Here is a 12,118-nt window from a genome sequence, read left to right as displayed (position 1 = left end):
AATGATCCGAACCATTGAAGTTTGATCTAACGGCTACAATTATTATAATTTTTAGAGGAACCCTCTATTTAGAACCATTATATCAAATTTCAATGGTTCAGATCATTTGATTATTGAGCTCAATTCCTTTGGATCTAGAGCGAATCTGGTTCCAATTAAGATAGTATAAGCAGCTGCGCAACAGCTAGCCGCCGAGTCACTGTAGAGTTCTAGATTTATTCGTACGGTCCTAATATGTTTATGATTACTTTGAAACAGTGGTCCTTAATTTTCATGTCACATGTTTAATTGATAAACAATATGGTTTTCGTACATTCTTTTTTTTATTTTTTTTATTTTTTATTTTTAATTCAATGCTCTCTTTATTTTTGACATTGAGATTCAATAAAGCAAAGAAAAATTATGGGAAGAAATAGAAATAGGGATGTGCAAAAAGAAGAAAGTATGTGCATATAAAACATTTTCTTTGATTAATTATTTATTTTATAATGCATGCTATGATATGTATTTAGATTTTATGCATGATATTCATGTAGCTATTTGGTCATCTATTATATTATGCAACATCTAGTCCAAAAAAAGTCATTACAATTATATAAAGATAAAAGGAATGGTCACGATATTTTTTTCCACACAGAGTTCCCTAATATCTGTCATGGTAATTTTACGGTTAAGATCATTATATATAGCATGAGCTTGAACTGATATTAGGGTTGCAGTAGAGACACAGTAGAAGTTATGGTTTAGGGATCATGAACGGTCATCTTTGAAAATGACTTTTGGAATATCAGAAGTTGTGAGAAAAATTTCTCGTCTATCTGACTTTTGGAAATCGTAAAAGCTGGAACTTTGTTTTATCGTATGATATGATCCGATAATTAGTATCCAAACGACAGAATATATTATGTATTATAGACACAAAATATTCCACCAATTCATCCATTTGATTTGAAGCCAGTGCTGAAGAATATATATGCTAGTTGAGTTAACTACTTCATTGCGCGTATATGGCACTTCTTGTAAGAGAATAAAATCTTCCATTGCATTGCATGCATGAACTAGTTCTTTTGGTTCAAGAAATTGATAGTAGATAATTGACTTGCAACAACACTATCCCAGCAGAATAATTTGCACCAAACCGCTGTAATCTGTGTAGCAATCCGAATATTATTCCTCCACCATCATTATCATCCATAATGCGTTTGTTTTCAAACCCTCAGGAAGAGGAGAATCTCTTGGGTAGTAACTTTCATGCTACATTATTCGTACGTTAAAAAAACAAACGAATAGGAGAATGTCTTGGGTAGACAAAATTTTGTAAACTAAATAACATGGAAGTTGATGATTGAATTATTACTTAAACGTTGATAAATAAACTCATTTCTATTGGTGACACATAATTTGGTTTGCATATTTTGTCTACAAATTTAGTTTCCCAAGCATTACCCAAAAATCTCTAACAAGAATCTAAGAATGGGTCCATTCTAGAAGTGGCAAATTAACTCATTAGGTTGTTAATGGGTACCGCTAAGACCCGTTTAATTTGATATCACCATAATATCGATGTGAGATTTGCAGTGACAATAGTGTAAGGTGAAATCAAACTAAATGAGTCATAATGGATACCCATTAACAACCCACTAGTTGATTTGCCACCTTTAGTTGATCCCCACTTTATTACAGTCAGATGATGTTTTTTTTACTTATATATAAAATGTCTTAAATTTAATGTTTCTATGTGGCAAGTTCAATACTAAATTATGAATTGACAAATCCCAACCCTAATATCGTTTTATCAAGAAAAAAAGAAAAGGAAAAAGGCTCCCATTCAAAACGTATCGCAATAACGGCCCGATGGGTCTATGCCCGTCCAGGATACCCAACGGGTCCCCAAATCCAAGCCCAATTCTAGTGGTCCAGCTTAAATTCTTCGCTTTAAGCCCAATTTTTATTTCGGCCCAGGCCCGACATATTTGAACCGTTTTACAACAAAAAAAAAAATAAAGGAAAATTAATGAAAAAGGTTTGAAAACTTTAAGTTTTAAGGACAAAATAAAAGGTAAAGTGAATAGTAATAGAATTAACATTTTAATGTAAAAATATAATTTTTCATTAAAGTGAATAGTAATGTGAACTTTTCGTTAAAATCTCACAAAAAAATAAAAAACAAAAAAGAAAGAGAAAAAATGGTGGTGCGTCTGTCTTCTCTCTCTCCCTCCTCTCCTCTCCTCTCCTCTCTGTAAAAAAATGTGGAATTTGAGATGGCGGGCGTGGTTTTTGAGGTCAAGTGTTTGAGATCTTGGAGGGTGGAAAAACGACGCCGAATCATTACGCCATGGACGAAGCAACTCGCACAGTGTTTTACGAGGCACGGCTTCACATTACGAGGCCCTACACTCCCAATTACCCTCCTCAACAGGTTCTTAATGTTCTTGAATTTCAAGTTAATCAACCCCATGTTTTGCTTAATCACTCAATTAATCAAAGTTGTTAACTTTCTTTCGTTTCCGATTTATTCACGGAGTTTAGGCAAACAATGGCAGCAGAGGGAGCTTTCGATCACTGCTTTCCCTTCCAGGTTCACTTTTTTTCTCTCTCAATATTTATTTATTTTGTTTTTTTTTTTTGATGAATTATGGTGTTTGAGAGCGTGATCATGTCGCTGGAAGCCGAATTGATTGAATTTGTGTTCCCTGTTGATCCATGAAGGTGCGAGCCAGCTCAGGGATAAATGGAGCGAGTACAAACAGCCACGAAAATTGAGAAAGCTGGCATCTTTGTTTATCTCTCCGAGAGGCGAGCGTGTGGCTGTTGCTTCCGGAAATCAGATAACGATTTTGCAGAAGGAGGACGAATACTCAAAGCCGTGCGGCACTTTTACAAGTAAGATAAGTTGTATTTCATTGATTTTGTTGACCTTGCATTTGTGGAAGCATCAGCTAATGTTATCTTGCTGCATCACATTTTGAATGTTCCAAATTAAAGTTACAGCCTTGAAGTTATCGGCGTCCGGCGGGCATTCTTGTTGTTTTTGAATGAAATGTTTGGATTATAAACTTGTTTCCCTGCAAAGTTGAGGTCTTTACTAATAAACTTGATTACCTGCATTATATTTGGTTGCTGTGCCCTTTTTCCAATGTACCCCGTAATGGTCAGCTGATATATTTGAAATATTAATACCCAGTTAGTAGCGGTAGGCAAAAATGGTTTTTCTTTACTGAACACTTATATGTACGTTCATTGTGAACTAGCCATATCGGTCACATTGTAGTTTCGTTGTAGACCATGAGACCTCTAACCATAGTAGTCCACCGTATACAGTGAGTCCAAAATTGGCGCCAAAGAGAATTAATTAAGGAACATGTCTTTTCAGAAAATCATGACGAGGAATTTGTAGGATTACCATATTAATACTGGTCAATGAGGTTTGAAGTTGGTATACTTTTGTGGATACACGTATTGTGTTGATTCCTATTGTTTCTTCATTGTGACGTATGTGAGATATGTATGCTTTAGAAATTTGGATTTTCTTCGTTATATCCAAATTTGAATGTTACATTAGTTGTGTTTTTTCATTAAGATAGTTTCTAATGAATCTAATCTGTGCTCTGTCCATCAGGTGGAAGCCTTACTTCGTTTACAATAGGAACTTGGTCAGAAAGTCATGATGTTCTTGGAGTTGTTGATGACACTGATACACTACATTTTATCAAAGCAAACGGTGATGAAATAACAGGGATTGCAAGGAGGGATTTAAAAGTATCTTTACCAGTAATAAGCCTGATTGTGCAAGACGATTCTGACGTACAGAAATCTTGTCTGTAAGTTTTTTTTTTCCCTGTCCATAGCCCGTGAAAAAATGATGCTTACAAGAAAATGTCTTGATTATCTGGTTTGAGGTTCATGTGTTGAAGTTAATGAAATATTTTCAGGTGTAGCTTTATTGTGGTCACCTCTGATGGTTCCCTTCAGCATATTGAGATCAGTCAGGATCCAATTTCCACTATATATTCTGCACGCACCTCACATAATGGGTTAACTGCAAAGGGGCAGCTCTCTTGCAATGTTTTCTGCGTTGACTACCACCCAGAGCTTTCTTTGCTTGCTGGTGTCATACTAACCTCAGGTTGCAACTCTCTCATGATTCCTACTACTTTCCATTTAGCTTATACATGTTTATACATGAAGATATTCATTTATACGGGCCCTTATGTGGTTAATATCATTTCTTGAATATGGCAAGTTTTAGATTATTATCTTACACAAATCTACTGCATTAGTTTTGCATGAATCTGGATGATCAAGTAACTTTTGTTGATGGCCTTATTTTTAATGGGAGCTCTTATGTTTTTGGAAGAATGGAAGAACACTCTAGATCTTGTTGTTGGTTGAATATTTGCATATCATGTTTTTTTTTTGTGCCGATTTTCAGAGTTCATTGCTAATTATTTCATATGCAAAAAAGATACTGACAGTTATCAATTAGTTTATCAATTACTTATTAATTAAGTATTCTTTTTCTTCCAGGATCTTGTTATCTTTCTCTCTGGCGTAGAAGTAGGATCGTTGATTTGGAACAGCTTGTTACCATTCAGTTTGAGGGTTTTTATTCGAAACCAAAAGGAATTCAGCTAGTATATCCAAAGGTGCTAATCTCTCCACAGGCCAAATTTGTTGGTACTTTAGATGTCACAGGATGTTTGCACGTATTTAAGCTGGATAAAGAATGCTCTTCACTTTCCAATTTTATATGCAGAGAGAGATGCGGGTCAGAAGTGACCAATAATTTATCAAGTGGAGAAGGGGAATATTTAAGTGACATTGTGGATTTTACTTGGTGGTCTGACCACATCCTTACTTTTGCAAAAAGGTGTGGCGTTGTTACCATGCTTGACATCCTTAGTGGCTTGAAAGTTCAGGAAAATGGAACTGTATATTCTAAGCCAGTTATAGACAGAATAAATCTGTTTCAAGGAAACCTGTTTCTTTTGGAGACTCTGTCATCTGAAGAGAGATCTGACTCAAAGAAAACTAATGCTTCACATAGTATGGAGCATATTGTGGTGGACAGCCTTGACCAAATTTACATTTCTTCGTTGAACTGGAGCCTTGTATCATTTTCTGAAAGATCCATCAGGGAGATGTATAATATTTTGATTAGAAATGAAAAGTATCAGGCTGCCTTGGATTTTGCTGATTGTCATGGGTTGGATAAGGATGAAGTTGTAAAGTCCCAGTGGTTGCAGTCAAGCCAAGGAACAAAGGAAATAAGTACCTTTCTATCAAAAATTAAGGACAAAACTTTTTTACTCTCCGAATGTGTTGACAAAGTTGGACCTACAGAAGATGCTGTGAGGACCTTACTTGCATATGGGCTGAACCTAACTAACCAGTATGGGTTTTCTGAATCAGAAAATGATGAATGTAGCCAAATTTGGGATTTCCGTATGGCTAGACTTCAGTTATTACAATTCAGAGACCAGTTGGAGACCTTTCTTGGGATAAACATGGGCAGGTATTGTAATCATCCGAAACTATTTTTTCATCATAGCGAAACATTAACCTACAGTTGAATGACATAGTTTTACGCAGGTTTTCTGTGCAGGAATATAGCAAATTTCGAGCCATGCCTATAAGTGAAGCTGCTGTTATGCTCGCTGAAAGTGGGAAGATTGGGGCCTTAAATCTCCTGTTCAAGCGTCATCCTTATTCACTGGGTTCTTGCGTTTTGAAGATTTTAGCTGCTATCCCCGAAACAGTTCCTGTACAAACATACGGGCAGCTTCTTCCAGGGAGGTCTCCCCCTACAAATGTAGCTGTGAGGGAAGAAGATTGGGTTGAATGTGAGAAAACGATAAGTTTTAAAAAGAGATCACCCAAGGACCATGAAATTGGTATCCAAATCCAGACCGAACCTCTACTGAAGCAGTGCTTAGCATCAGTTTGGCCATCAACTAGTGAACTTTCAATGTGGTACAAGAAGAGAGCTAGAGATATTGATAGTTGTAGTGGACAGCTAGATAATTGCATTTGCTTGCTTGATTTTGCTAATCGCAAAGGTCTACACAAGTTGCAGAGGTTTCATGAGGATGTCTCAATCTTGCACCAACTTATTTATTCTGATGACAGTAATCCGGAAATAAATTCCAGCTTGAGTCTTGTCATGTGGGAAAAGTTCTCTGACTATGAGAAGTTCAGATTGATGCTTAAAGGAGTTAAAAAAGAAAATATGATTGGAAGACTACATAATATGGCAATTCCATTTATGAAAGATAGGTCACAGGATCAGGCGGCAGATAACCATCCTACAACAGAGCATAACAAGGCTGAATCATTTCTGGTTAGATGGCTGAAGGAAACTGCTTCTGAGAACAAATTGGACATCTGCTTGCAGGTAATAGAGGAAGGGTGCAGCGATTTTCAGAGTAACAGCCTATTCAAGGATGAGGTTGAAGCAATAGACTCTGCTCTGCAGTGCATTTATTTGTGCACATCTACTGATAGGTGGAGTACAATGGCAACCATATTATCAAAGCTTCCACAAATGCAAGGTAATTGCTTCTTTGGCATTGTGGTTCGTGTGATAGTCAATGAGATATGTTTTTTGTTTTTGTTTAAGAATGTTTACCTATCTTTGTCACTGAACAGGTAGTGAAATATATATTGATGGACTTGAGAGAAGATTGAAATTGGCAGAAGGCCACATTGAAGTAGGGAGGCTCCTTTCATTTTATCAGGTCTGTATTCTTTCATGAAAGGGAAGTGTTTCTCGTGGTATTAGGGTATTGATGTTTTGCATTTAATCAATTTTTCCGTGGTTTCAGGTGCCAAAGCCCCTGAACTTTTTCCTAGAGTCTCATGAAGATGGAAAAGGTGTAAAGCAAATTCTTCGTCTTACCCTTTCAAAATTTATACGTCAACAGCCTGGTCGATCAGATACTGATTGGGCAAGCATGTGGCGTGATATGCAATGCATTAGGGAAAAGGCATTTCCTTTTCTGGACCTGGAGCATATGTTGATGGAATTTTGCCGAGGACTGCTGAAAGCGGGGGAGTTTTCTCTTGCGAGGAATTATCTGAAGGGTACAAGTTCAGTTGCTTTAGCATCAGCGAAGGCTGAAAATCTTGTCATACATTCTGCAAGGGAGTATTTATTTTCAGCTTCAAGTCTTTCTTCTCCTGAAGTAAGTATCAAGATGCCTGATGTTTGCTGATGATTAATGATATTCAAGCACGCAACGATACATTTAAACATTTTGATATGGTAGCACATCAATACTTACTATTGTATTACTTAATCAGTGTACAACTTTTTTCAGATCTGGAAGGCTAAGGAATGCCTCAATTTATTTCCAAGCAGTGGAAATGTCAGAATAGAGTCTGATATTATTGAGGCACTTACAGTTACACTTCCCAGCCTTGGAGTGACTCTCTTACCCATGCAATTCACGCAAATAAAAGATCCAATGGAGATAATCAAAATGGCAATCACACGCCAAAGTGGTGCATTTTTACATGGTGATGAACTCATTGAGATTGCGAAACTTCTTGGATTGAGCTCTCCAGACCACATATCTTCTGTTCAGGAAGCTATTGCCAGAGAAGCTGCAGTTGCTGGTGATCTCCAATTGGCTCTGGACCTATGTCTTGTTTTGGCTAAGAAGGGGCATGGTCACATTTGGGACTTATGTGCTGCAATAGCAAGGGGTCCTGCACTTGAAAACATGGATATGAATTCTCGAAAGCAGCTACTGGGTTTTGCTTTGAGCAATTGCGATGAGGAATCCGTGAGTGAGTTGCTCCGTGCATGGAAGGATCTTGATTTGCAAGGTCAATGTGAGACATTAATGATGTTGTCAGGGACAAAATGTCCAGATTTCTCAATTCAAGGCTCCTCGGTTATTACGGGTCCAGTCCATGCTATTCAAGATATAATCAACCTAAAAGGTTGCTTAGAAATGGTTGAAGGAGCTGGTTGCGACGATCAAGAAGTCTATCTTGATAACATAAAAACTGTACTTTCTGCTGTTGCTAAAAACTTGCCTGTTAATGGAACGAACTGGGAATCTGTTTTGAGAGAAAATGGAAATTTTTTGACATTTTCTGCCCTGCAACTTCCATGGCTGCTTGAGCTAAGTACGAATAGAGAACACAGTAAGAAGTCGAGTGGTAACTTGGTTCCTGGAAAGCAATATGTCAGTGTAAGAACACAGGCTCTAGTGACCATTCTGTCCTGGTTGGCGAGAAATGGTTTTGCTCCTACCGACAATGTGGTTGCGTCTCTGGCAAAATCAATAATTGAACCACCTGTTACCGAAGAGGAAGACATAGTGGGTTGCTCCTTTCTGTTGAATCTGTTGGATGCTGTGAGTGGGGTTGAAGTGATAGAGGAGCAGCTTAGAACAAGGAAGGATTACCAAGAAGTTTCTAGCATCATGAATGTGGGGATGACATATAGATTGTTGTATAGTTCAGCATTTGAGTGTGAAGATCCTACGCAAAGGAGGGAGCTGCTACTAAGGAAGTTTAAAGAAAAACGCACAGGTAATCTGCTACACATATTTACAATTTGCTATGCTATCATCTTAAAGCTCCAAGCAGTGGAAATGTGAAAATAGAGTAATATTATTGATGCATGTACATTTTTACAATGATAAGGAGTTCATGGTTTCTTATGTTGTTTTATTGGATTCAGGTGAAATAGGCAAATTTGACAAGGTGCAGTCTACCTTTTGGAGGGAATGGAAATTAAAATTAGAAGACCAAAAGCGTGTTGCAGATCGTTGTAGAGCATTAGAGAAAATAATCCCTGGTGTTGACACAGTACGCTTTTTGTCTCAGGACTTTAATTATATTAAGAGTGTTATGCTTCCCTTGATTGATTCAGTCAAGTTAGAGAAGAAGCACATTTTGAAGGATGTTTTAACATTAGCTGATGAATACAGCTTGAACCGTTCACAGGTAGGCAGCTTTGTAGGCTTACATCTCTGAATTCTATAACATAGAGATGACTTTTTCCCCCATTTAGTGATAGTGATCTATTGTTTCCTTGCAGGTCTTTTTGTGTTATTTGAGTTCTGTCCTTGTTTCTGAGGTTTGGACCAATTATGATATAACTTGTGAAATTTCGGAATTTAAAGGTGAAATAGTTGGCTATGCTGTGGAAACCATCAAAGCTGTTTCATTTATTGTATACCCTGCAATTGATGGATGCCATAAAGTGCGGCTTGCTTACGTCTTTGGTCTGCTTTCTGGCTGCTACTTGCAACTGGAAGAAAACAGAAAAAAATTACCAATTATACACCCTGATCAAGTGCATTTATCTGGTTTTGGATTATCTCGTTTTTACAAGTTAATGGAACAAGAGTGCAGAAGAGTCTCCTTTATTGCGAACCTTAACTTCAAAAATATTGCTGGATTAGGTGGTTTGAACTTTAAGTGCTTAAGGCATGAAGTGTACGTGCACGTATATGATGGTAGCTTGGAAGCCTTGGCAAAGATGGTAGAGACACTTGCCAGTATATATCCCAACCCAGTGTCGGAGGGTCTGATAACATGGCAGGATATCTACAAACATTATATTTTGAGTTTGTTGGCAACTTTGGAAACCAAAGCTGGAACTGATTCGGTTGCGAAAAGCACTGAAAACCTTCAAATCTTAATATGTCAACTTGAGCAGAGCTATGAATGTTGCAGAAAGTATATGAGACTCTTGGCACATTTAGATTCTTTGAACATTATGAAGCGGTATTTCACAATAATCATACCGTTTTTGGGTTCTTATGGGACTCTACCAGATAACTCAGCATGGCAAGAGTGTCTAATAATTGTCTTGAACTTTTGGATAAGATTGATTGAGGAGATGAAGGAAATTGCATCCCATGAGGATGTCGGAGAAAATCTCAGGCTCAATCTAGATTGCTTAGCATGTTATCTAAAGGTTTTCATGAGGCTGGTAATAGAAGACACTGTCTCACCGAGTCAAGGCTGGGCTACAATTGTCAGCTTTGTCAATCATGGTTTAATTGGTGACTCTCCTTCCGAACCTTGTATGTTCTGTAGAGCTGTGATTTTTTCTGGTTGTGGGTTTGGATTTGTGTCTGAAGTATTTTCCCAAGCGGTAGTAGGGGGTCCAACGGGTTCCACTTTGGCCGGAGACACTGAAATCCAGGAACTTCCCCTTCTCTACTTATATATTTTGGACAGCATTTTGCGGGATGTGGTTACCCATGGATCCCAGGAATATGAGAAATTATATCAGCTACTATCCTCCTTGAGTAAATTAGAAGGTGATTTACAAGATTTAGATAGGGTGAGGCATCTAGTTTGGAAAAGAATGGCTAAGTTCTCTGAAAACCTGCAGCTGCCGGGTTCAGTTCGAGTTTATACTTTAGAGCTTATGCAATACCTCACAGGTAAAAGTATCAAGGGTTTGTCTGCTAGGATTATCCCGTGGGAAGGATGGGACGAGGTGCACTTTGCAAGTCAAAATAGTGAGACTGCTAATCAGGGGTCGGCAGATCATAATGATACATCTAACAGGTTTACAAGTACATTAGTTGCCCTCAAATCGACACAGCTTGTGGCAACCATATCACCCACCATGGAAGTTACCCCCGATGATCTCTCAAATCAAGAGACCGCTGTTTCTTGCTTTCTGAAGCTGTGTGATGCTGCACAAACATATTCTCATGTTGATTCTTTGCTAGCCATGTTAGGGGAGTGGGAAGGATTTTTCTCGGTGAGGGAAGATAAGAAAGCCTCTTTAGAAGCTCCTGAGGCTGGAAATGATTGGGATGATAAGTGGGACGATTGCTGGGAGAGTTTTCAGGAGACAGAATCTCCTGTGAAGGAGAAGGAAACATCCTTTTCCGTTCACCCTTTGCATGCATGTTGGTTGGAGATTTTCAAAAAACTTGCAACGCTCTCCCAATTTAAAGATGTTGTCAGACTAATTGATCATTCCCTACCGAAATCAAATGGGATATTGCTTGATGAAGATGGGGCAAGGAGCTTGAGCCAGATTCTTCTTGAAAGAGATTGTTTCGTGGCTTTAAAGCTGGTGCTTTTACTGCCTTTTGAATCACTACAGTTGCGGTGTTTGGCTGCTGTTGAAGACAAGTTGAAGCAAGAAGGCATCTCTGACTCGATTGGCGGTGACCATGAGTTATTATTGCTGGTATTATCCTCCGGGGTTTTACCCACTATCATCTCCAATTCTTCGTACGGAAACACTCTCTCTTATATCTGCTATTTGGTCGGGAACATATCCCACAAGTTTCAAGCAGCTCAAGTGCAAAACGAGAGATGGCCGTTGCTTTTTAGAAGAATGCTCTTCCCCTGTTTTATATCAGAGCTTGTGAAGGCAGATCAGCAACTTCTAGCCGGACTCATGGTTACAAAATTTATGCACACAAATGCATCGCTTGGTCTTGTTAATGTTGCGGAGGCAAGTCTCAGTCGGTTTTTGGAGGTGCAGCTCCATGTACTACACGACCCGCTTGATGAGACACATTCACCGGAAACATTGAACAATACTGTTTCTTGTTTGAGAGGCGAGTTGGAAAACCTGATCCGGACCGCATTGTCATTGCTTCCAACTCAAGTCAGATGAACAGGTACGATGAACTTTTCATACTTTCTTGCGTTACCTGTTTTTTTTTTCGCAGTCAGAATCGTAATGGTTTAGCGTTAGGAGCAGGAGTTGTATGTTTAGATCCTTGTTAGGCAGTGTTTGAAAATGTAGCTCAGGATGTAGACTATACACCGTATGTATTGTTTTACGATAGGAATACAGATGATGTACAGGGTGAGTGTCCGTACTGATCCTGCCAGGATCGGAGATGTAATTTATGTGTCCGTATAAATCTTACAGATGATCTCCAAGACTCAAGGGTCGGAGTGTAATATTATCTCCATATAAAACTAAATTGAAGGCATGAGTTTTGTAGTTTTTTTTGTATAAATTCGAAAAATCGACAAAGACTGTGTGAAAGGTAGATCATTGAGTTTCTGTAAAATTTGTGTGTTTTCCATTCAAAAATAAAAATGTATACAAATTTCTCTGGTGAAATCCTGCTGCTTGGATTGAGCCTCCATCGTCACCGTATCTGAAGTT

The 12,118-nt window shown here is 38.2% G+C and overlaps 1 protein-coding gene across 2 annotated transcripts; it reads left to right on the top strand.

Moving 5' to 3' along the window:
• The first annotated feature begins 2,175 nt into the window (after positions 1-2,175).
• LOC137720220 (MAG2-interacting protein 2-like) lies at positions 2,176-11,950 on the top strand. 2 transcript variants are annotated; one of them, XM_068459260.1, is made up of 12 exons: positions 2,176-2,419; positions 2,530-2,578; positions 2,710-2,883; positions 3,620-3,821; positions 3,939-4,126; positions 4,528-5,515; positions 5,593-6,551; positions 6,649-6,737; positions 6,825-7,184; positions 7,320-8,544; positions 8,696-8,961; positions 9,056-11,950. In XM_068459260.1, exons 1-12 carry the CDS (start codon positions 2,336-2,338, stop codon positions 11,612-11,614), a joined length of 7,143 nt encoding a protein of 2,380 aa, XP_068315361.1. In that variant the 5' UTR covers positions 2,176-2,335; the 3' UTR covers positions 11,615-11,950. The 2 variants fall into 2 exon arrangements, with proteins under 2 accessions (XP_068315361.1, XP_068315360.1); XM_068459259.1 differs by having other exon boundaries at positions 3,933-4,126.
• The last annotated feature ends 168 nt before the right edge of the window (positions 11,951-12,118 follow it).

The sequence above is a fragment of the Pyrus communis genome, chromosome 16 (genome assembly GCF_963583255.1).
Source record: "Pyrus communis chromosome 16, drPyrComm1.1, whole genome shotgun sequence".
In the NCBI taxonomy this organism is placed as follows: domain Eukaryota; kingdom Viridiplantae; phylum Streptophyta; class Magnoliopsida; order Rosales; family Rosaceae; genus Pyrus; species Pyrus communis.
This window is presented reverse-complemented; position numbering and strand designations above follow the sequence as displayed.